Source organism: Perca flavescens, chromosome 21 (genome assembly GCF_004354835.1).
Source record: "Perca flavescens isolate YP-PL-M2 chromosome 21, PFLA_1.0, whole genome shotgun sequence".
Lineage (NCBI taxonomy): Eukaryota > Metazoa > Chordata > Actinopteri > Perciformes > Percidae > Perca > Perca flavescens.
Window position 1 is genome coordinate 12,398,704 of NC_041351.1, and position 23,317 is coordinate 12,422,020.

Consider the following 23,317-nt stretch of genomic DNA (forward strand, 5'->3'; position numbering starts at 1 on the left):
TAATTAGAGGGAGTAACTTCCCATCAGATTATAAACACATACTGTACTGTAGAGGTGGCTTTAAAAAGATCTCAAATGAAAACATAAAAAAAGACATTTGTTGTGTAATTTGATTCGTATTTATCTACGCTTTTCTTATTACCTTAAAGACCTCATTGGTGTTTACTATTTACCTGCATTTTCCCCATTTACAGTGTTTATATCATTAATTATCTTGTTGCCATATAATCCTTAACATTTATTTCAATCTATTTACTGATAATTTGGGGTAAACATTTACAAATAAAATGTTATTATATTGAGGTGCTGCTGTAAAATTGTGTTAAACCAGGTGAAATGTGAATAAAAGGGGTTTCCGATTTGCGTTTAGGACTGGTGTCATGATAGAGGCACTGACCAAACCTGCCTGTGTCTGGTTATAATGAATGCCACCCTGGGCCCCAGCAGGTCCTTCACTGCTGCATGGGTCCAGGGATAATTTGAATTGGAGCATGTGCCATTGCAATCTGCCCATCCCCCTCCTCAATCCCTGCCAACTGCCACACTGGTGTTCACAAACACTGCTGCCCATCTGCGGGGCAAAACACTGGCCAGGGCCCCAGTTACTCCTGCATTCAGAAAAATATATTGTGGTCGTGAACTCACTTTTGTAAGCGACTATCACAAAGTCAAATTTTGCCTCTCTCTAGTCGTTAACTGCATATTTAAGTCAAAACAGTAAATTAAATGAGATTTTGTATATTGCTGCTATGCAATACAATTGACATTAAATATTTTCTAAATGGCTTGGGTTCACTATAGCTTACAAAACAGATAGCATAGTATTGTAAAATGTAAATTAAATGCACAAATTGTGTTTGTTTTTCTTGCATACATTGAGCAAAGCAAAAGTTTACCAGGAAAAGTATGTTTAGTAGTTTCCTTATTGTGGCAGGCATTCTCATTACTTGATCATGGCTCCCTCTTTTTGTGTTTGTGTTTTGCCATCTGTCATCTTGAGAAGCAAATGAACCAGCTGCCATGGAGTGTGATCTTGCCCAATCAGAAATGTGGTCCTTTTCAAAGCGCATCTGTGTGAAACCTTAAAAAATGCTGATGAAAAAGAAGTGTCTCAAAGTTGTTAATAACATTTTGGCTAGAGAATGTTTTCACCTAGATGCCCCCGATTAGCATAAATGCATAAACTATGCCTCATTACAAAAAGGGAGCTCTTGTGCCGGGAGTGTACAAACTGCATTCCTCCTGTCAAGCTCAGAGAAAATAAAAGAAATATGATGTAACAGGTTGTTCTAGGGGAACAAAAAATTGTTTATTCTCCAACCATTCTCAATCACACTACTTTGTAGAACAGATGAGTGTTGAATTATTTTCCACAACACTTGAGACACTGCCCAACACTTTTGCTGGCCCACAGTCAGTGGGAGGGGAGGGGCCTCCCTCTGATCCTTGTCTCCAACCCCCAGCGACAGCACAGCTGGGTACGAAGGATCAGCCTAATTTTCAGGTCCCCCAAATGATCGCCATGAAGAGCAACCACTAATCCCTTAACTGAGAAAAATGATCTCCTGTAGCCCTGCAGTGCAGCGCCAGACCCCGAGAGTCCAGTTAGGACCCAACATGCATGAGTGGGGGTGAACAGAGCAGGACACCAGGCTGGTCCCGGTCCCCCCACCCCCCAGTTCCCTCTATAATGGAGAGTGTTGAGTTGTCCAAAAGTGATTAGCATGAGGGAGCCTCTGGCTGATTAAATAATGGGGAAATGCACAAACCCTGTTGTTGTTGCGGTTTGTTTTTGGGTGTATTTAAAGAAACTTCAACTGCTGGTAAACTGCTTAAACGTTGAAACTAACTTTGTTTTTGTATAGGAGTATCTTGGTAGAATGAGTTTGATATTTTTTATTTGTATAACAGAAGATAATCTTTGCAGTTTTGTACAGTTAAAACTGTCACTTTTGGAAATGGAAAGCCACCCATAATGGCGCCCCATCCATAAATTGCATGACAGCTGAATATTAAAGAAATACTCAACTGAAAATTTACTATATTTTAAAGTATGTAGTATCACAACACTCAACCCCTGCAGGCTTGAAAAAGTTTGTAGTTTTCTGCTTCATGATAACACTCAGTTTGCACTACTAAATACAGCACTTCTGTGGCACACTATTGCCTGCTCATGGCTCAGAAGATCCAATAGAAGCAGGGAGTGTAATTAGCAAATTATTGGCAAAATAGTTTGGAAAATATTCAGTATGAGGATCAACAGCGGAGAAGTGGATTATGCAGCAGGAAGTTTCTATGAACGTTTTTGTTTTTTGGCTGTGACTCTGGATCACCATCAGAATCGCTTGTAACTTCTGTGAATCGAAGCAGACTACAGCTGCTGTCCTTCATTAAGGAGCAAACAACAAACTTTTTAGAGCAACATGTCCATAAAAAATGTCCAAACCTATCCTGCAGGATAATGCACTTCTCTACCACTGATCCATTTCTTCAGTATGAACCAAACGTCTGTCGCTTTGCGAATAATAAATAAATACACTACTTCTTCCAGCAAAGCTTCAGAGCTATGAGGAGGTGGTGCTAGGACACTGGGAGTGAGTAGCTCTGTTGTGGAGATCCTGAGTGTTTGTAACATAAAGAACATACAGATAAATGGTGGAAAAGTGGTGTGAAAAGTGTTATACTATTGTGATGATACATTTGGACACCTTTTAGACCTACAGGCGTTTAGTTTTTGATACTCAAAATATAAATTTTCAGTGGAATGCTTCTTTAAACATTACCATTTTATTCCAATATTTGATACTAGTACATTGTTTGTATTGCATTTAAACATCTGAGTTTCATATGTGAGCTTGATCAAATATTCAAGCTGCAGCACTTAGTCCCATGCAGTCACTGTAAATAGAAAAAAATGTACATAAAATCCTGAAGCATACATATAAGACAAAGGTGCAGTGCTTGGATGCATCAGTGAAAGTCTGGCTTCTCTGGGAAAGTGCATCCGACCCGTCTGATGATGACATTGGCGGCGTAGTGTCCAGCCCGGATACACTCCTCCAAGTCTTGCTCTTGGACCAACGCGTAGAGGAATCCTGGGTACAGAGAAAAGCAAAGGTCGACTTGTAACCATCCATCAACTCCAAAAATGTTTGGGGAGCATATCTCACTAAAATGAGCCAGATACTAATAGTTTTTGGATAAAAGGACAATGCCGTTTCATCCTCAACAGGACCAAAATGATGACTGTTTAATGTGGTGCTATGATCAGCTCATACAGAGTAAAAACAGCAGGCTAAATGTCATGCTCATATAATCTGGAGGCATTACTACGTAACATAGTTGGCCAGTATCAAAGGTTAATTGGGATTGTACACAAAAATCAAGCTGTGTCGAGGATGATTTTCATGCCGTACCTCCCACAAAGGCGTCTCCGGCTCCGTTAGTGTCCACAATATTGTTTTGGTCGATGTCCAAAACAGGAAACATGGTCACCTTCTCACCTGTGTTCAGAAAAACAAGAGCGATGTTAATTAAAGTTGAACACCCATGGGTTTGTTTTCCTTTTTCTCCCAAGTCTGAGCTTATTATTCAATGGTAACTTTATATAAAAATCATAGGTCATTTGACACAGCAAGGCTTTGTTTTAATTGGAGATAGTTGGTCATTTGACTTCAGTGACGCATACTGTAGTTTAATGGCTTATTAATGATGTGCAAAAAAATTGTTACTTATAGTACATATGTACAACATAATAAATATTGAGTAACTCAAAGGGAGTCATCAAGGAAGTTAAACATTTAGCCTTGATAGGACAGTGAATTTCACTTAGCATCATGGCCACCAAAGCTGAATATAAGCTAACACTTTTTAAAGTTGGGGAAAGACTTTTGAACATTTTCACTGTAATCAGTGAATGTTTGCTTGATATATATATATATATATATAACATACAGTAGACAATTGATTGTGATGGACAAATGGACTATTGAACTATTGTTTTAGCACAAATGACAATGTTAAACTAAGGGACACTTCTGTAAAACAAATCATGCAATGCCCTGCAGTGGCTTGAATAAATGTCCCAAAAGCAACAGATGATCAAACGCAAAAAATCTCAAAAATGTTTAGCTCTAGGTAAGTACTCTGATGAATAAAAAAATAAATATGCAAGAGCAGTTGTTGTAGATCGTTTCAGTCAAAACGGAATCCATTAAATGAGGGTCTTTATTATCTTCAGTGGATTATATTGCTTCAATTATCAGTAGCATATGCACTTCAAAGGGACTCTCAGTTTAAAAGAGAGGGGGGGGGAAGAAACAAAAATCTACCAGATGACAAAGTCTCGAGGTGTAGAGTGACATTAAATCAGCAACTTATGTCAGAACATTCTAAACCACACACACAATCTTCAAACAATCTGAGGGCTCTGGTGCCGACATGAACCTTCAAAAAGGTGCAGGAGACAAAAGACTGACATGTGGATAAAAGGAACACGAGGAGGCTGACAGAAAAAAAGGTTGGAAGTTTACGGAGAACACGAGAAAAAAAAACTACAAAAAGTTGTTTAATGAGGCTCCCTGCTAATCTAACAATGGTTCACAAAATATCTGCGCTGCAGATAAGACACCCCCCGCCTTACCAGTTTTTGAATACATTTCTGCTCTCGTCCTACAGGGCAAAAGATACACAACCTGATGTCAAGGAAATTACTGTAATACACTAACTGTGAGAGAAACCTCATTAAGCTGCGTTTGAAAATGACATCTTACAGAGCACAATGTGACTGTATTACAGGCCAGGTATTGAAGATGTATCAGATAAAAAGTTGTGTTTCATAATGACATTTAATAACAATTTCTCTTTGAAAGTGAAGCAGGAGCTAGACCTTTTTCACAGCAGACATTTTGGCCTGTCATAGTAGGAAAAGCACAAGTGTAGTTGATGACCATAATTGATATGCAATTGATAAAAACAACTTCATCGATTTAGGTGAACTGGTTCCAGGTTGCTGCCGGTATTGTGCATGGCGGGTCATTGTCACTTTCACTGGGACACTTGATGGAACTGAGCCATTGTTAACAAAATTAGTTTCACCTGTGTTTTTCCTGCTAAGACAAGTCAAAAAGTCTGCCGTGAAAAAGGTATAGTGTCACGTTGATAATAAATTACAATAAGACAAGAATCCGTTTAGGATCAGCTAATTAGTTGCATAACGACTTCGCTTAATTAATGCCACAGATGAAGCTAGAGAATCCTCTTCCCTCTTAAAACGATTAACCATAATGGAAAATGTGCTCATAATAAATTACAGTTATGTCATTTATTCCACAGTTAAGAACCGTTAAGATGTGGTCGTGTACATGTGCTGCACTTTGCAGCTATAAAAGCGGATGCTTTAAAGTTTGAGGCTGCTGCACTTGTTCAGCACACAGATTCTGCTGTTCATTAGACCTGAGAAATGAGATATAAATAACTGTGTAAATATGTTTGCGGTAGTTAAAAGAAATGGTTAACCTCTTCAGTGTGTGGGTGGTAGGAGGGGGCATGTCTTAACCTCTCACATGAAGCTCATCTTTGTGATAACACTACATCCAGAGGTGTCAGAATTCACTGAACAAATTTGAATATGTTAGACCTACTGCTATGTTGTTGCAATTAGCAGTTCTGGGTTTAGATTATTTTTTAAAGCCTTTAAATTAACTAGGCATTTTTGATTGTAGCCATCAAATTCCCATTTCCCCCCCAACAAAAAGTAAAATATTTTGCAACTTTTTGCAATCACAGCTGCTTTCTGCGTAAAATAATTTGAATACAGAACCACATGAGCTAAAGTGACATAAATATATAGCCTCGGTCTTTACAAACAATCTATAACTAGAACTTACAAACAGTATCATGATAATCGGTAAGTCCTTTAAGTATTCACATTGTTTCACAGCTAGCATGCAATTTCTAGACATGCTAGCTGCGTGGCTCTTGAGATGGCAAAGTGGGTCAGTTGGTCGGTCCACCACTTTGGTCTAAACTGAAATATCTCAACAACTACTGAATGGAGTGCCATGGAATTAGCACCATCATCGGGTCTAAATTTTATGTATTTTTCCAATATGTTGGTTTATGACTCAATACTTAGAAAACTAATTACATTCCCGTCTGCCTCAGCTGTTTAGTGCTTACAAATGTTAGCATCCTAACACCCCGGGAACATAGTAAACATTACCTGCTAACCACCAGCATGTTGACACTGTCATTGTGAGCATGTTAGCATGCTGACGTTAGCATAAGTACTGTGCTGTTCTTAGAAATACTTTTAATATTTACCAAAACATGTAGATGTGAACATGTGAATTTGAATTGCAGCACCTAAAGACATACTTTTCAACATTTCTGCAGCTCAATGCTGTTGATGGCATTTACAGAACTTTGTGTGAGCACGGTTTTTAAAAGCATGGCACAATAGACTTCCAATATTTCCCTTTCTTCTATCATCACGGCCAAAGTTTTAAAGCTGTGTACTCTGCTGCTAGGGGAAAGTTCACATAACCTCATTGATGCAAATTATTAAATTTGACTGACATGTTAACTCGGGTTACAGTCCAACAATTCCCCAGCCGCCTGTAACAAAGATCTCATTGGCAAAAATCTGTCATGGAAATGGCAATAAAAAAATTAAAAACTCCTGCCAAAATACTAGACTCTGTTGTTACTGGCTTATAGAATGTCTGAAAACATCACTTGGCTAAACTAATTTCACATTTCACTGTTAATTTTAATCAATAAAACTCTGTTGTACTTTTTTACACTAACATATTCTTGTTCCTAGAGTTTGTTTGACAAAATGAGTAAAGCAGCAGATTGGTGGTGAATATGTGGGAGTGTAGTATGGCTGTGCTTTGACAGTTAACCTGCAACAGAGAAAAAAAATAACTGAGAAAAGCCTTGAAGGAATTCAAATACTTTCTCAGAGTAAGCTATAATTGTGTGCTTTTGTTAATTCGCTCTTCATAATTCTCTCATAATAACTCTTGAATGGTGGTGATTAAACTTAAGAAATTCTTTTAACAGACGTCTCTTTGAAATGAGTATCAATTAAGTCCTTTATTATTGGCTATTCTTTTTAACAATGCCAGTTCACAGCACAACACTGACTGAGAAAATGCTCTCCTGTTAAAAGATGGCGACTGTACGTGCAAATAAGATGACCTTGGCTTTATTGGAAAATGAGCATATGGAGGGTTGTTCTGACTCTGAAATTATTACATGCTCCACTTGGTTGTGTTCCAGCGCTTTTGTTGCTATTGTTGCTTTGACAGAAAGCAGGTAGATCAAATAGTTGACACATCATTCAAATTAACTTTGATCCTGTCACACTTTATCATCTGCAACACAAGTAAAACAATGAATTCATAATTTTATATCCTGAGCGTCTAAATGACAGGGAATAACACATGACTACTGCGCTAAAAGGCATGAGCTAAAGTACTCAGAGTTTAAGTACAACATCTTTATGTGAGAAACTTCCCCGAGAAGACTTCTTCTGGAACATTTCCTGCTGCATTTCAGCCAAACTGGAGTGGAAAACAACGTTACTGCTTTCTTGGCAAACGCAACAGGTTAGGAGCAAGTTGACATTCAATCTGTTTCCCTATCATAACCAGCATCTTTGTTCACAATTGAGTTAGAAAAAAAATGAATACATATGCCTGTAATTACTGTAACCACAGGCAAAAGATCATCGCCAACCAATATCCTTTCAGGGAGACATGAAAGAAAACACTTCAACGTGAGATGCCAAGGAAAAAGAGAGGTCTTTTTCTTAGCCCAGAATGTTAATTGATTTTGTCCTTCATGAAGTACAAAACATAAACATCCCATTTTTTAAACAGACTACTAAGATTTCAAGTAGATTTTACAATAATTCTGCAACGTTTAATCTACTGTAACTTTGGGGAGAATGACAAATAAACCTGCTCTAAGAAAAGAGCATTTTGCCTTAAAGCCAGTATTTACTCCTCAGTGATTTACTCATGTGATTAACATGTATAGATCAGGTATTTTTTTCAAAGTTGAAATCTGCCTGCTTGGCCCCCTTGAGAGCCCTAAAACTCGCAGAGGAGCAGAGTCAGGCTTTATCAAGTCCTTATCAGCGATTAGAGCGGCTACCCCGCTGAATGATCGTTTATTAGATCTCCTCACCGTTAAGGTTCAGGGCACAATGATCTTAATTACTGCTTTAATGGGTGTATGAGCAAAAGCCCAGTGTAGTTCAGCAGTGTCAGTGGCAGCTAAATAAAGGGCCATTTCCCCTGCTCCCAGCTCTTAAAAGGCACGTTTGAAGTGGTGGTGTGATGAAAGGCTCCAAATGAAGGGCAGAAAAAAAAGAACAATAACAAATTGACATCTCTTTTTGGAGAATTATACCATGGGGGAAGGCATTCTCCCATCCTTAATCACTATAAAATGGTTTAACATGACATGCAGAGGCTGGCAAATGATCAAATCTTGACAGCAAGACAAATTGCAAACAAAATGAGAGATCAAGTTTATTAGAGCGCCGCCTCTGGGAAATGAAAATCTTTAATTCTCTTTTTACATTGACATTTATTTGGCTGGCATGAATAGCGACACACACACGTACGTACACACACGCGCACGCGCACACACACGCGCACGCGCACACACACACACACACACACACACACACACACACACACACACACACACACACACACACACACACACACACACACTACTGTAACTTCTCCACTGCAATGATAGCACAGTCAATGACATTTATCATGTTTGCCTTTGTAGATGACATCTGAAACACATTGTATTTCATCCCGCCTGCATTCATCATGTATTTTATATAAAGTTCACAGCGGCGCACAGCTCTGTCTTCATGCAGGAGCAATGAGAGAAGCAGGCAGGAATTATCCATCACCTCCAGCACAATTAATTGATTGTTGCTCTTTTTAACTGTCGGGCTCCTGCTTAAAGATTTCTTTTCAGGAAGTGTACTTCCAGGAATTCTACTTTGAAAAAAAAAAGAAATGAGATTTTCTTGATTTAAATACATGCTATTAATTAAGACTGGGCAATAACTCTATACTATTATAATTTAGCCTATTGATAAATAAATGATTGATAAATGTCCACCTGATGCATCAAAATCCAATATTCCCTCTCCTTTTAGCTCTGTTTTTGTTCTCCACCAACTCCGGAGGGAAATATGTAGCTTTTAGCTGCTAATTCTACTATGTTCACCAGCTAGTTGCTAATTTGTTGCTAAAGTGGCCTGCTGCAGCTGTAAGCAACACTGATGAGAGTGAACCAAAACCGTAAAGTTGCAGGCTGTAAAACTGAAACAATAATTTTAAAGATTAAAAACCTTTGGAGAGCTGAGGAGAACTGCAGAGTTGGGTAATAGTTCTGTGGGTTCCTTTTTCAGATTACAGTTTTTTTTTTATCAATTTTTAATATAAAAATATTGATTACAGCCGCTTTAACCTTTATTAAACCAAGATAGTGTCTTGAGAGTCCTTGCCAAAATGGCAGCACACCTTTTCAGGCAATAAAAAGAAAAATACAATATAGATATAAATACAGAAAAGACATGATTAATCATTGATTGATGAATAATGCCTTCGGTGACATACTGTACAAAGCTTGTAAATACTCATGCCAGCAGTGTGGAATTGAGGACACTGGACACGTGAAGACAGTGTCCTGCAGTGCTAAAAGTCCTGCTGTAGCTGTGCTGCTCTGCAGTCCCCAGTGATGAGTGATATGTTGGAGTCTTTACCTGAGGCCATCTCTCCCCGTGCACAACTACTCTGAACTGCAAGGGCAATGAGGAGAGACACCCTGTGGCTCCAAACAAAGGCAAAGGCTCCCAGTAGTAATCGGAAACTATTGTATCTACCCACACCGCTTAAACTGGCAACCCCTGCTCAGTTATGATGACACTGCCTTTTAATGTCCCACTAACAAATATGCATCACATCAAAGGAAATTGGAATGATTTGAACTGAGGACTAATGTTGTCAACCTCTCCTCAAGGTCCCTCTGCCAGCATTTTGCAGGAAGAATTACACTCTTAAGGTGTAAGAGAAGCATTAAAAATTGCTGAGGACTGGCCTGGAGTCTGTCCAAGACAAAGTTAGAAGTACTTCACAAATCAATGCCTGCTTTTTGCATCCCCCACACTTCTTTTATGCACTGAAATGACAGAATGTAGTGCAAGCATTCTTTTTTCCAACATCTGGGGTCAATATTTCAGGTTAAACTTCAAAGAAATTACTGATAGTGTTCGGCTCTCTTCAGTCATCGATTTACTATCTATTTAAGGCTGCATTCTGCAGTTTTGAGATATGAGGTTTAAGTGAAGGGTAAAGATGTCCAAAAGAGGCCAAAGTTGGGAAGGCTTTGAGTGATACAGTACTTAGGTGGAAATATGTGTTGAATGGCAAACAAAAAATGGCCTACCAACAGTTGCAACAGTGTCATCCTTGCCCTGGGTGAAGACCACTACTCGCTGCCGCTTCTTATTCTCCTTGGGGAGGTTTTGGGTCTTCTTTGCAATCTCTGCAATGTCATCTGTCTGTAAAAACACCAAACCACTGGGTTAGTATGTTAAGTTGAATGAATGCATTGTGAAGTGCAATTTCTGAGGAGTTACTCAAAGATCACAACTGTGACTGAGAGGGGTCAGATATTTCCAAACCTGGCAGACGGATCAAGTGATAATGAAACCAGATGGGCTATGAAACTGCTTCGAAAAAGATCAATAGAAGTGCTCAATGATGTTTCCATGCAGTTACAGGAGAGCTGTAAAAGATTAGAATGTCATATTCCCTAAGTGAGATGAAAATAAGCGTGTGAAGATATGCTGTTGTCAGATAAAGCTACTTCTGAGCTGAAGGGATAGGTGGTGCGTGTACTGTATCATTCTCTTCCTGAAACAGGCCATCTCTCCTTAGCATCTGCACAGAATGGATATTCTCGCCTGGAGACGACAGAACTCTCCGGAGTGCTTGCCTTTGATCATGAGAGGGATAAAAAAAAAAACACACCTGTCAGTGCTACTTTATTATTAACTCATCATAATGTTCTATGAGCAGGTGGAATGTCTTTATCGTCATCTCGCAGTGGGGTGGACTCTTCTTTTCCATAATACATGACATTGAGGAGCTAGCATTAGGGGCTGTAGATGCCTCTAGCATCTGTGTCAAAGCTAACACTCGAGCACCTTCAGGGCGAACAAATACTGTGGTTATGGAGTAATCAGAGAGACAGGCTCCAACCCAATACCACCAGCCACACTGGCTCACTCAAACCAATGAGCTTTTACACCTCTAAATGCCTCCCAAATGTCCTTTAATCAGCCCTGAGAGGTCCGGGGAGACCCTGGGCCGAGGAAAAATGGGTGTAACACTCTAAGTAAGTGCTAATGGTGAGGTTAATACAGAGGCTGTTAGCAGGCGACGGTGAAAAAAAAGGCAATTTGTCACTGTGACTGGATGTAACCACAAGCACTCCTCCAGACACTGAATGCAAAACCACACAAGGCTTCGGCACATTGTCACCATTTGGTTTTATGTTCGACTGGCATAAAAAAGGCGCTCAACTCAAGTTTAGGAGCTAAAAGGTTCTAAGGGCCAGAGGTGGTAGGGTGAGCATCATGGCTGTTGACACGACAAGCTTTACATACACACATAAACACACACATACATACAACTTCCTCCTTTTTGCATGGCAGAAACACTTACCTGAAAAGTTCCTATGGCATGCAGAAAAATAACGTGAGTGTAAAACAAATGAATTGGCAAATTATATGGTCGATGTAGTTTACTGTTGACAAATAGCAATATTTACAATTGTGTGGCAATTGATCAGACATAAATCAACAAAGTGTGAAATATAAAAGCTTCACAAAGGTGTTAAATTGTGTTTCTGTGTTGAAGCCGGTGAGAACGGGATCTTCTCCACTGCAGGCTGTTTGACAAACACTGCCAGGGAAAGATTCAATCAGAGAGCTTGATGTAGATAGTTCTTTAAGCATTTAAAAGGGAAACCGATCACAATCAGGCGACTGTGTTCAGATCTGCTGATTGTTGTTTTGAGGACAAGCTTTGTATCTTGTATTTACATTGAAGAAGTACTGCTGTTATTTTTGTTTTGATGATGACAATCTTTCAGAATACATTTAAAGTGCATCTTGTCAGATACTGACAACTGGGCAGCAACTACAACAGTATCCAATTATAGTATCCCTCAAAAGTGCCCCACTGACTAATTAACTGGACCTCACTGGCCTTAAAAGAGTCACACTGCATACAAAGACACACTTCTGTACACACTTTCAGATGTTTAGTTAAATTTGACAGAATAACCGTAATAAAATAAAATATTTTCTGTACTACAATAGGATAAAAATTCTCAATTCTCAATTCTTTGTTTAGTGTCTGATAGTAGTATCATATTTGTGATGATAGGATTACATTGTGTTATAATTTATAATAATAAAAAGTCTGTTGTCAAAATGAATGATTGATTTGGATGATGTGGTCAAAAAGAGTTACTCTAGTTTGCAATGTAGAATTTTGTTGGATAGATACTAATGGAAGTTGATTTGACAAAAACAATTACCACTTGCTGATAAATACTCCAGAGCTTTCAGCCGCGTCTCTCGACCTTCTTTGGAGGATGGAGTTTGCTCGGTTGTCATGGAGACGTTTGGATACGTAATTTCGGTCACATACAGACCATCCTTTAACAATCACCATGACAACTGAGCAAACTTCTTCTGCCTACGAAGGCCATTGGATACGGCTGAAAATTCCAGAATATTTCCAGTAAGTGCCAAAACCTCATTTTTATTATTTTATGTGATTTCACACACATTTGACATATTTTGTCACAGTTGACAAAATATCATCAAATTTCATCTATATCGCCTACAGTTATTCTGGCCTCCTAATAAGTGTAATGTGCATGTGTGAAAGTTCCTCCAATAATACTGGTTTAACAATGCATATTTGTAATTTCTTGCTTTAAACAAAGTTCTAGAAACTATACAGTGTATATATTGATATTTTGAAGACTTGTCAGTGTACAAGTACAGAATGTGGGCAGGTAAAATTGTCATCAGAAAGTGACAAGAAAAAAAAAAGAAACTGCAACCATCTAGAAATGCAGTAGGTACAATACACACCACAATGATGAGTGTTCTGGCAAATTAGGTTGACATGGAAAATGTCAAAGAACTGTAACTACTAGGACAGTCTATACTTTGCCCTTTGGTTTTTTTTTTAATATGAGGCCCCCTCCATCACTACCAGCCCCCCCCACCACCCCTCTTTTCCTGCCTTCATCCCTTCTCCTCTCTTAAACCTGTCACTGCCATCAGGATTGCATTTCTATTCCAGTCACGTTGATCACACCGTTAGTGATTCTGGATGACAATTATTCACACAGTGCAGAGCCATACTCAAGGCAGCTCTACCTTTGAAAGAGAGAAGGCACTTAAAATACCTGAGCCCAATTGAAACACACACACACACACACACACACACACACACACACACAGGCTATTTGTGTTTTGATTTCACATTTTAAAAGCAGCACGAGGAATATGCCAAATGCAAGCAGAAAATAGACCAAGGGAACATTCATTTTACATGTAAGAGGCAGCCCCACTTTAAAGCACATTCTATGGGGAAACAAGCACTGTAATTTCCATTTCCATAATCTAAAACCACAGGTGGCTGTAATTTGGTTATTAAAAGACTACAGTGTGTTTCAGTGTGGTGTAATGCCATAGCAGTGAAGGGAAGACATACAGTATCATCCCTGAGTGCAATGAAGATAATGAGGAGGCTTTTTAACCAGGCAACCTGATGAGCCCCAAGCCTGCAGAGAAAGGCTTGAAACCATGCCCAACTTCTCAGCTTCCCAAGAGGCTTTTCAAAATTCAATAAATAACATCTGTAGGCGATGTTGGGTGCAGACCTAGCAGAGTGCGTCATAACAGAGAGCTGGCTGAACAAAGAAACCATGACGACTGCCAGGTTTCCATAGCAACTGCTGCAAGGCCTGGAGAGTATAATAGCACATCAATCACTGTCCAAAAAGAACTTCATTATCAGCAAAAATAAACCTTTAGGATCTGTTTAGTGTGCAATTGCCGGTCAACTCACCTCAAAGCCCAGTTCTTTGGCAAATGTGGCCGCCTCCTGAAAAAGAAAAAAAAAACACACAAATGAGCAGTTAATTACAGAGTCACAAACAGAGTACAATGTCACACTCCAGACGTGAAGTAAAGACATCTTGCTTGCGTTCCCTCCTCACATGTGCGGCCATGTCACTTGAGAATAAGTAACCTAAGTTAGTTATGCTCTGCCAACCCCTAATTTAATAGGCATGTAGCCCACCCATTTAATCTATTGCCCCACTTTGTCTCGTCTTACCGCGACAGCATGAAGTAACACCACGTCAGCCTCCAGCCATGAAACCGCCACTGAAACCATGAATATGTGTTGGTATGTGGGAATCCCCAACACTGCAGGCATTCAACTTCTTTAGTCTCCTAACAGGTGCACTTAAAAGGCCCATACAAGAGTTTATGCAAGTTTTTGATCCTTAGCTACAAATCATGTAAACTTCACATTGATGCTTAACTTTTTCAAATATATGCTGTAGTTTAAAATTTTGAGATATATTTTTTTAACAATTCAGGCAGCCATTGGCTTCTATTGATTTAAGTATGGCATGAGAATGGGATGGCAAACTCTTGAAACTTGCTTAAGTTGTGTAATCTAAATTAATGCTGTATCGTTTTAGATATTTGGATGTATTTTTCTTACTGTTACAGGTATCCATTAGTTTCCATTCATGTCCATACAATATTAAAAAATGATTAGCAGACTCTTGAAAACAGATTTACCGGATTACACAACTCATGAGTTTCACGTTTCAAGAGTTTTCCATTGAATTTTCATATTGTATGAAAATGAATAGAAACCAACGGCTGCCTGGAAAAAAATACATCCAAAACTTACTGCCTACATATGAATAGTTCCACCAAAAATGTAAGTTAAACATGATTTGTAGGGTATGTTCAGTCATTGTGAATAATGTAAACAACCATACCAGTGTTTTGGGGACGTTTCAGGGTCTGCTAATTGATTTCTAACATTGTACAGAAATTAATTATGGAAATAAATAAAATAAATAAAATGGAATGGATGCTTGGAATAATAGGGGAAAACATCCAAAGATCTAACACACACCAGCATGGTTAGCAATATGGTCAGCTGTGATGTCAAATATGTGATTTGTAGGCCAAAACGTGCAAAACCTCTGGTATGATTCTTTAACTGGTGACAGAAGCTGTTGCTTGTCTGTTCAGAACGATGCCACAAATCATGACAGACAACCTTGTGCACTAATTCACTTTTGACCCCGGACGGGGCAATAAGTTGATGCTATGATTTTAAACAATCCAATTATCTGCAGAAAGGGGGCTGGTATTTGCCTGACCTTGGGGAGAGGTTGACAACCTGGTCCTCAAACAGAAGGGGAGGAGATGACATGGAACAATAAGGTTACTGGTCCCTGGAGGAAAGCCTCATGGCTCTCTGCCTTGGATCAACATCACAGCGCCAGCAATATGTCAATTCATCACCCCACTCGACTCCTTCAAAACACACACGGGGGCAAAGAGGCTACTCAATTAGCCGCTGTAGTCAAGAAGCGGTTTTATAATAAGTCAAGGTGCGTAGTCTTTTTCTTTCCCCTCCCTTCGCTTTTGTCAGTCTATTGAAGGCTTAGGTCTCACATTTGTTTTCATTTATTTGAAACCACATATTGACTTTTCTCCTCAGGAACGTTCCATCACCGGCGAGTATGAGGCATCTCACAGGGACATGAGCAGCTTAGAAAATGTCTTGTCAAAACAGTGATATTTCATCTGAAATAATTTAAAAGAGACACATGAATGAAGGCTGGAAAATGATGGTGCTGTTGAGCGGCACATGCCTCTATCTCACCCTCCGTCTCTCCGTAGTTAGCAGCTATAATATTTGTGTGAAAAGCCTTTGGAGAGAGTGTGGGTGTTAGAAGAAAAGATAATTGAAGCGATGTCTATGAGGCATGTGTACAGTGTAATCCCTTTTAGGAATTTATTAATTTCTATGAGCTGTTATGAGTGCCAACATCAAAAATATTTGGTACTATAAGCTCAGCTAAAGCTAATATATTGGTATAATAAACACTGTACGGTGGTAAATATGCAATTACAGGAACTACACAGGCAAGTCAATAAAACTCAAATGATAGGCAATAAAAGTAATCATTTCTTAAGGGGCTCACAGCATTAATATTCAAAAATCTTGTGTTTAGGCTGTGCATGTTTCACACTTGACGTGTGCTGTTTTGGTGTGTTGTGGTAGATGGTTTTCAAAATGACGGTCCATGTGCTTCTACAGCTGTCGCAACAATGACAAGTGCTTCGAGTGACATCTGGGCAAAATCCTCTCGTGCTCAATAAAGCATCTTGTTTGTTCGGAGATTGCTGTGATTGCATGGTCGCCTCTGATGATCCGCTCCGAGTCTGATTCCGAAGGAGAGAGTACAGTTGCAGATTTTGGGGCCTGTGAGTTCTCCTCCTTTTCCTCCTCGGGCAAACAAGGTAAAAGATAACAAGGCGGGCTGAGCCCTCTGCAGCCATAGTTAGTATAAAGCTATCAGAATGTGTGAGATGTTGCTGCTGTCAGAGGCTTAAACAGTCAAAGGGATATTTTTAGAGAGCTTAAGCTAATAATCCAGAGCCCAGTCAGGGGGGTGGGAGTCTACAATTTCTTGCCAAGCAAAATGAAAAAAGAAATACACACTTCATGCAAAGGGCAGTTTTCAAAGCACTTTGCAGACTTTGTTTTCCTTGACAATGTATGTGACAGGAGCCTAGCAGGCCTGGTCTGTGCAGAAACAGTATGCAGGTATTCTCTGTGAAGTTACACATGCTGTACTTTATTTTCTTTCTTTTAATGAAGCTAAACTGCTCAATATGCATTCAGTCTTTAAATAATACCTTATCATGAACAAAGGAGCAAAGTGAGCATTCAGGGCTCTGGATAACATAACAATAATCCAACGCAATCATTACATTTCCTCCAACACTATTTACAACTATTTATAAAAAAATCCCTGTCCCTGTTCACTCTCTGCATCTCATGTCAGACATTTCTTACTGAGCAAAAAGAAAAGAAACTGGAGTAGTTATTTGCTCTCATGATAAAATATTACCAGTAACAAACCAAAGCAAGCATTTAGTTTTTCCTCCTTAGTGTAACAAGTTGTTGAGCATATGTCACAGCAGGAGTGAGAGAAAAAAAATCCAATTTGAGTGTTTCCCAAAGAATCTAAATCAAAGAGCAAACCTCAGTGCTAAGGTTAATAAAAGTTGATAAGCTGAAAAGCATAACTCCCCAAGGCCATTCAGAAAATAGGCATTTGCTTGACCGTGTGAGCCCAAGCTGATGCTGAGGCTGAAATTGAATTGTATTTGACATTGTGTGTGTGTGTGTGTGTGTGTGTGTGTGTGTGTGTGTGTGTGTGTGTGTGTGTGTGGGGGGGGGGGATATACAGACGAGGGTATAGCCCTGACAAGTTATTTACAACACCCCTGTTTTCTTCTTCTTTTCTGTGCATTTCAATACATGTTCATTTCAAAGACATTGGAGTTGTATGCCTACAGCCATTTCATGGAGAACTGACTTCCACAATTGAAGAATTTACTTAATAATATGATAGCTGGCTTAGTCCGCAAGCAAAAGGAGAACAGATTATCAGGTCTGGACAGATCAGTTTGATTTGACAAATCACCTACTGTTGAAACCTTTCAAACTAAACTAAGCATGACTGGGTCATGCCATCTCAAATAATTCAGCCAATTATCACTACTTACAGATATATACATATATACAACAATGGCAGATGACATGTTTTCCTCATTCTCTGCATGTAGGCCTAAGCGCAAGACATCACTGAGGCGAGTCAGACAGCTTCCATAAATGCCCAGTAAAAACAACATCTGGCATTCAACTCAAGCGGTTCCAGCCAGATTACTACGGCATACATTGCAGGGTGATGGGTGGGGGTGGAGAATGAATAACTAATTAAGGCGATGGCATCAGTGGGGATTGTTAGTGACTTGACTTGGCCTTGGGGTCAAAAACAGGACTCCTCACCGCGCCATCAAGTGGCATTTTTTATGTTTTCATGATCATATTTTCATGTTCATGGTTTTTGTGATTTACATCTGCCATGCACAGACAGTTTAGCTGGATTCAAAACTAGGACTTTGTCTAACTCCCAAATGCATTACCTTAAATTTGTCTTTTTATCAGCGTTGCTCTAATGTCCTGAAGCAAAGTTATGAAAATCACAAAAAAAACACCTGCTGGCAATTGAGATTTTCTTTTTCTTTTTTCTTCTTAAATAATTTCATTACTTCCCCCTCTACTTTAACTTTGTCCACTGTTTACCAGATGGTGTATTGTTGTGAGATAGAGTATTTACATGTGCAAAACCTTCTGCAGTGCATAAGATGGTATTCATTTTCAACTTCTGTCAAACCTCTCTGCTCCCCTCAGGATGTGTTCATTATATAATGCACTGCTGTAAACTGCAATGTCACTTCTGCTTAGAAATAGGAATGTCACCATCGGGTTTTTTTGCCCCCCAATCCAAATCCATTAAAATTGAGTATCTGTTGATCTGATGCTAGTTCAGTATTTATTCCCATAACATGTTTATTTTTCTATATTGTTTCCTACATCTGACACTTACACAATGTACACTTACAGTAAGCGTACAATAAAACTAGATATGTTTGATGGCTGAATAGCTCTGTATTATGAAAACAGTCTGCATAATGTTTTCCTATAATATTTTGTGTAGAGTCTAGTTGCGTTTGGTAAAACGGGCTTTTCGGTGGTGAGAAGCGTGTCAGTGTGGTTGTTGATTCAGGACAACTAAGATGTCCTGAGCCAAACAGGGCATTGGTATCGGCTAAAACAAAGCTGATCAAAATCTGATCTTAATGACACGTTAAATCAACATCTAAGTAGTATCGGATTGACTGATTGGTATCTAGGGCAAAAAAAAACTTGATCGGGACATCCCTAACAACCATACTTAAAAAAACTACTTCTTGTTCATTTTGGCCTTTGGGGCATACAGTTGATAACTGATTAGTATTTAATGTCACTCACTTGGGAGATGCGCTGTGTTTAAATGAATAGCTATACGGTTTTTACTAGACAGCAATAAAGGGTATGCAAAATCCTCAGCATTCACAGAATTATGCCAATTAATTAGTATAGAACTGCAAATTGAACCAGAATCAAGGAAATAACCAAAAATCATTTGTTTGAACAGTTCCCTTTAAATCCATTTGGATGAGATGTGTCCAAACTTGAAAGCAAGTGTGTGGTTGACCTAAGCTTTCATGTGACCAATTTCAACAGTGCCCTTTCCTGCCAGTCCATTACACACCTCTAACAACAGCCTCTACTCCCATCTATCTCAGGCTGCCTGCAAGGGCAGGAGAGAGGACTCTTAGCAAGCCCACAGGGACGACAGCAGCACCTACAGCACAGGTCCAAAGGTTAAACAATCGGAAACATGTGCAGTACATAAATATCTCTGTTGATAGCAATCTTAGGATGAGAAAGCAGGGTTTGCATAAGGGGCTCAGAACAGAGGATGTAACCTCAGATAGAGCAGGAGGGCATTCAGCTGGTCTGGTGGGGCTAATGGAAGCTGTGGCAGCGGCAGTAGCAGCTTTGTGCTGGGGGGAGTTAGTTATCAGCCTGATGGCCTTATCAGCACTGAGGGCCTCTATCACACATCTCACCTCTGGGCTCTAACAAGGGGTCAGCGCACAACGTCAGACTACCAGAGACTGGCTATCTCTCAAGGAACAACACTGGATAAAAGGGAAGATGGGGAACGGACGGGTCTGCTCAACAAGCAGAGCTAATACAGCAGCTTTTACCTAGTGCTTATAACTCTCATTCCAATTAAAGTTCCAGCTGATTGTAGAATTTAAAGATTTTATTTGATTGTTTGACTCTGCACTAGAGTGATTCCAGCTCTTTGGGGCACATTTATAGGGTCAATTAATCAATTTATCTTACAATTAAAGTGATATAAGCAATGTGTTTGGGTGTAACAGCAAATTAGGGATTTGTTAGTCTCGCTTTGCCAAACTATCCTCTAAGGCGCTGCGGAGGATGGTCTGGCTAGTCCATACAGCATTCCGGGATGGGAGAAAAATGTGCTCTGGTTTATTGGCATTTCTTTAAACCAATCACAATAGTCATGGGCGGTGCCAAGCTCCGCCCTGAGCCGCTGTAAAATAGCCTCAGGAAGGAAATTGTTTTGGTGGAGCATGTGTACGTTTAAAAGTTGTTTTAGTCATGCAAAAGAAAACTCAGATTGGACAGATAGTCTAGCTAGCTGTCTTAATTTATCCTGCAGAGATCTGAGGACCAGTCAACCATAGTCCTCATAAATCAACCAGAGTTTAAAATTCCAACACAAAGAAAGCGGAAAGAAACGGACATCGGCGGAATTTCCTGCGGCACTGGAGCAATCCCAGAAGTGGAACCTCGTGGATATAGACTAGGGATTTGTTAACGTTAGTTGTGTTTAAGTTCTCTGAATTGCCTCTAGTTATAAACCTGCACAAACCCACATTATCTGCCAAAGTGATCACAACGCTGGTTGTTTCACATCAAAAATTTGTATTTGTGTTTAGCCTGTGCTCTTCTCTCTGGTTATAAGAAAAAAAAAGGTTTGGGGTTTTTGCATGCACCAATCAGAAAGTAAAAATATAAAAATCCACAACACTTTGTTGCTTGCTCATGTTCACACACCCACACAGTCCTGATGACCCAGATTAGGTAACCTTTTGAGTTTTAACTACTATTAATTTGTAACTAAAATATGTTCTTTCAAACTATACGTTTGATTGTTGCTTATTTAATCACAAATATTTAGTATTATAGAGAAATACAAGATCCAACTTAGTTTTTCATTGCTTTTACTTGCTTGTATCATTGTGCAATTTTACTGTCATGTTTGTGTCATCCAATATGGTTATTCTCTTAGTTTATCTCCGTTTTGCATGCATATTTGATATCTTTGCAGATGGTTTATTGTGTGTAAATTTTGCTTCATATAATGACCTCTAGAATGGTAATAATGATTATACGCTTATGGATAAAAAGTCTTTGTTGAAAAGTCTGCTATAAAACTTTTTGATGAGGTTGAACCCAACTTCATCGCAGTCCATCAGTTTTCCTGCAGCTTATTATCCAGTAAATTCAACAGACATTTGTTTGCAGGCGCTGCAAACAAAAGGTCAAGAAAGCAACCTGCTTTTTTTTTCTGCAGTCAACTATTGAGAACAGTGACCATGCCCTCCTGTGTATAATAAACATATGAGCATTTGGCCTGCTCTATTTACCCCCTAATGAGAAACAAAGATATGCTCAGGAGGGACTTGCATGCTTCAGACAATAAAAAACCCAGGAAGGAAAACAAGCTCTGAGAATAATTCAAACCGTTTGTGTGCACAAGGGACATGAGAGCTTTGTCTGAATAAATTGGCCATACAAAAATTTAGACGATGTCCAACGTGTTGATGTGGCATAAGATGGCCATTTGCCAGATGAAAAGCTGCATGGAGGGCAGGGGCCCTTCAACAAGGAGGCTAAATCATTTCATATTTATGCACACAGCTAACATGCAATAGATGTTGCAGGGAGAGCGAAATTACCCCATGGCTCTTCTAGAAGGGAATGCTGGCATGATGCAATCTAAAAAGCCACAATAAATCAGAAAAAAAAACATCATTTCATTCAGTTCAAGTGGGAGCAAGGGGGAGATTGAGCTAAGCAGCATTTCTATAATAAGCCCATAGGTTTTATTATCCATGGCATGAGGCAAATTAATTTCTTATTACGGGTGGGTATATTATGCTCGTTGATTATGTCTCTGTCATTTTCTCATCCAGAGTTTTCTAACCATGAGGAGAATAGGGGGAGTCTTCCAAATGACACTGGAAAACATGACTGTATAGCCTGGACTGTGGGAATACAATCATGAGCAGACAAAGGTCAGTCCTCCCGCCAACTCTGTGTGGATAAAGGGTGGGGGGGTGGGGGGTGTATGAGGGTTGTAAGGCTATCTGGGAAGCCCACTGGCAAACTTCTGCGAGTCCCTCCAGCAACAAGCAGATATCCTGCACTCTCTCCTGCTGTGACAGAAATACACTGGCCTCCGTTCCAGCAGAACGTGGGCACTGTGATGATCTGCTCCCAGCACAATATCTCCTATTACATCCATAATTATTCTCCTTCAGAGGACTCTACCGTGTGCCCTGGCTGCCCGACTGTTAAAGATGCTCTATGGTCTCACATTTCACGTTGCACTGCCAAAGACCCCCCTCTTTTAACCCCGGCATTTTCAAATATTTCATGGTTCAATCCCAGGGTTGGGGAAGGCGGCTTCAGCAAAGCACAATTACAGTGGTTAGTCGGACTCCTCTGGTGGAGCCATGCTGGCTCCCAAAGTACCATTACTCGCAAACAGACAGGCCAGGAAAAACAGAGAAATCTTGGAGAAATCCTGCCTCTATACACACAGGAAAAGGCTGATGGGTTTAATTGTAGCAGTTGCAGTATCTTGTAGCGACATTCACTTCACTTGATCGAGTTGTGGTTCAGAACCTTTTTGGCTTGTGGCCCTTGAAAGAAGTAATAATCTTCCTCTTACAAATGAAAAGTTGAGTTAAAAGCAAAAAAATGCACTATTATACTATGCACTATGTTCTATTTAATGCACTTTTGCTACTCCAGCCTCACTTGGGAAGACCAATAGCTTATAGCTGCTAATGCTACAGTATGTAATAGCAAATATTAGGTAGATATTGATGCATAACTGGTATTAGTAAGTCAGTTTGTTGATTATTTACTACTTGTGCTACTATTAGATTACATTTTAGCAACTCAAACATTTCAATTGATTTATCACAACATTAAAACATCTCAGCAGGAGTCATGCCATTTGTTTGCTGCTGGTGGCATGGATGACTGGATAAAGTGTTCCAAGGTGGCGACCTATTCACTCCAATGAAAGCTGCTCACTGGGCACATAAACGAAAACAGGTTTTCATGCTTCCTCTAATGCATAAGCATTAATGCATAAGCATTAGAGTCATTCTCTGGCTGAACCTGCAGGG

The 23,317-nt window shown here is 39.5% G+C and overlaps 1 protein-coding gene across 3 annotated transcripts in view; it reads right to left on the minus strand.

Moving 5' to 3' along the window:
• Positions 1-1,881: 1,881 nt before the first annotated feature.
• The window catches only part of LOC114547877 (adenosine kinase), a 102,020-nt gene continuing 80,584 nt past the window's right edge, over positions 1,882-23,317 (minus strand). For all 3 annotated transcript variants that reach the window (XM_028567378.1, XM_028567377.1, XM_028567379.1), the window contains 4 exons: positions 14,205-14,240; positions 10,492-10,606; positions 3,417-3,503; positions 1,882-3,095 (listed from right to left, as the gene is read on the minus strand). In XM_028567378.1, coding sequence (XP_028423179.1) covers positions 2,971-3,095; positions 3,417-3,503; positions 10,492-10,606; positions 14,205-14,240 — 363 coding nt within the window. In that variant the 3' untranslated portion in view covers positions 1,882-2,970. The remainder of the gene's footprint in view (positions 3,096-3,416; positions 3,504-10,491; positions 10,607-14,204; positions 14,241-23,317) is intronic.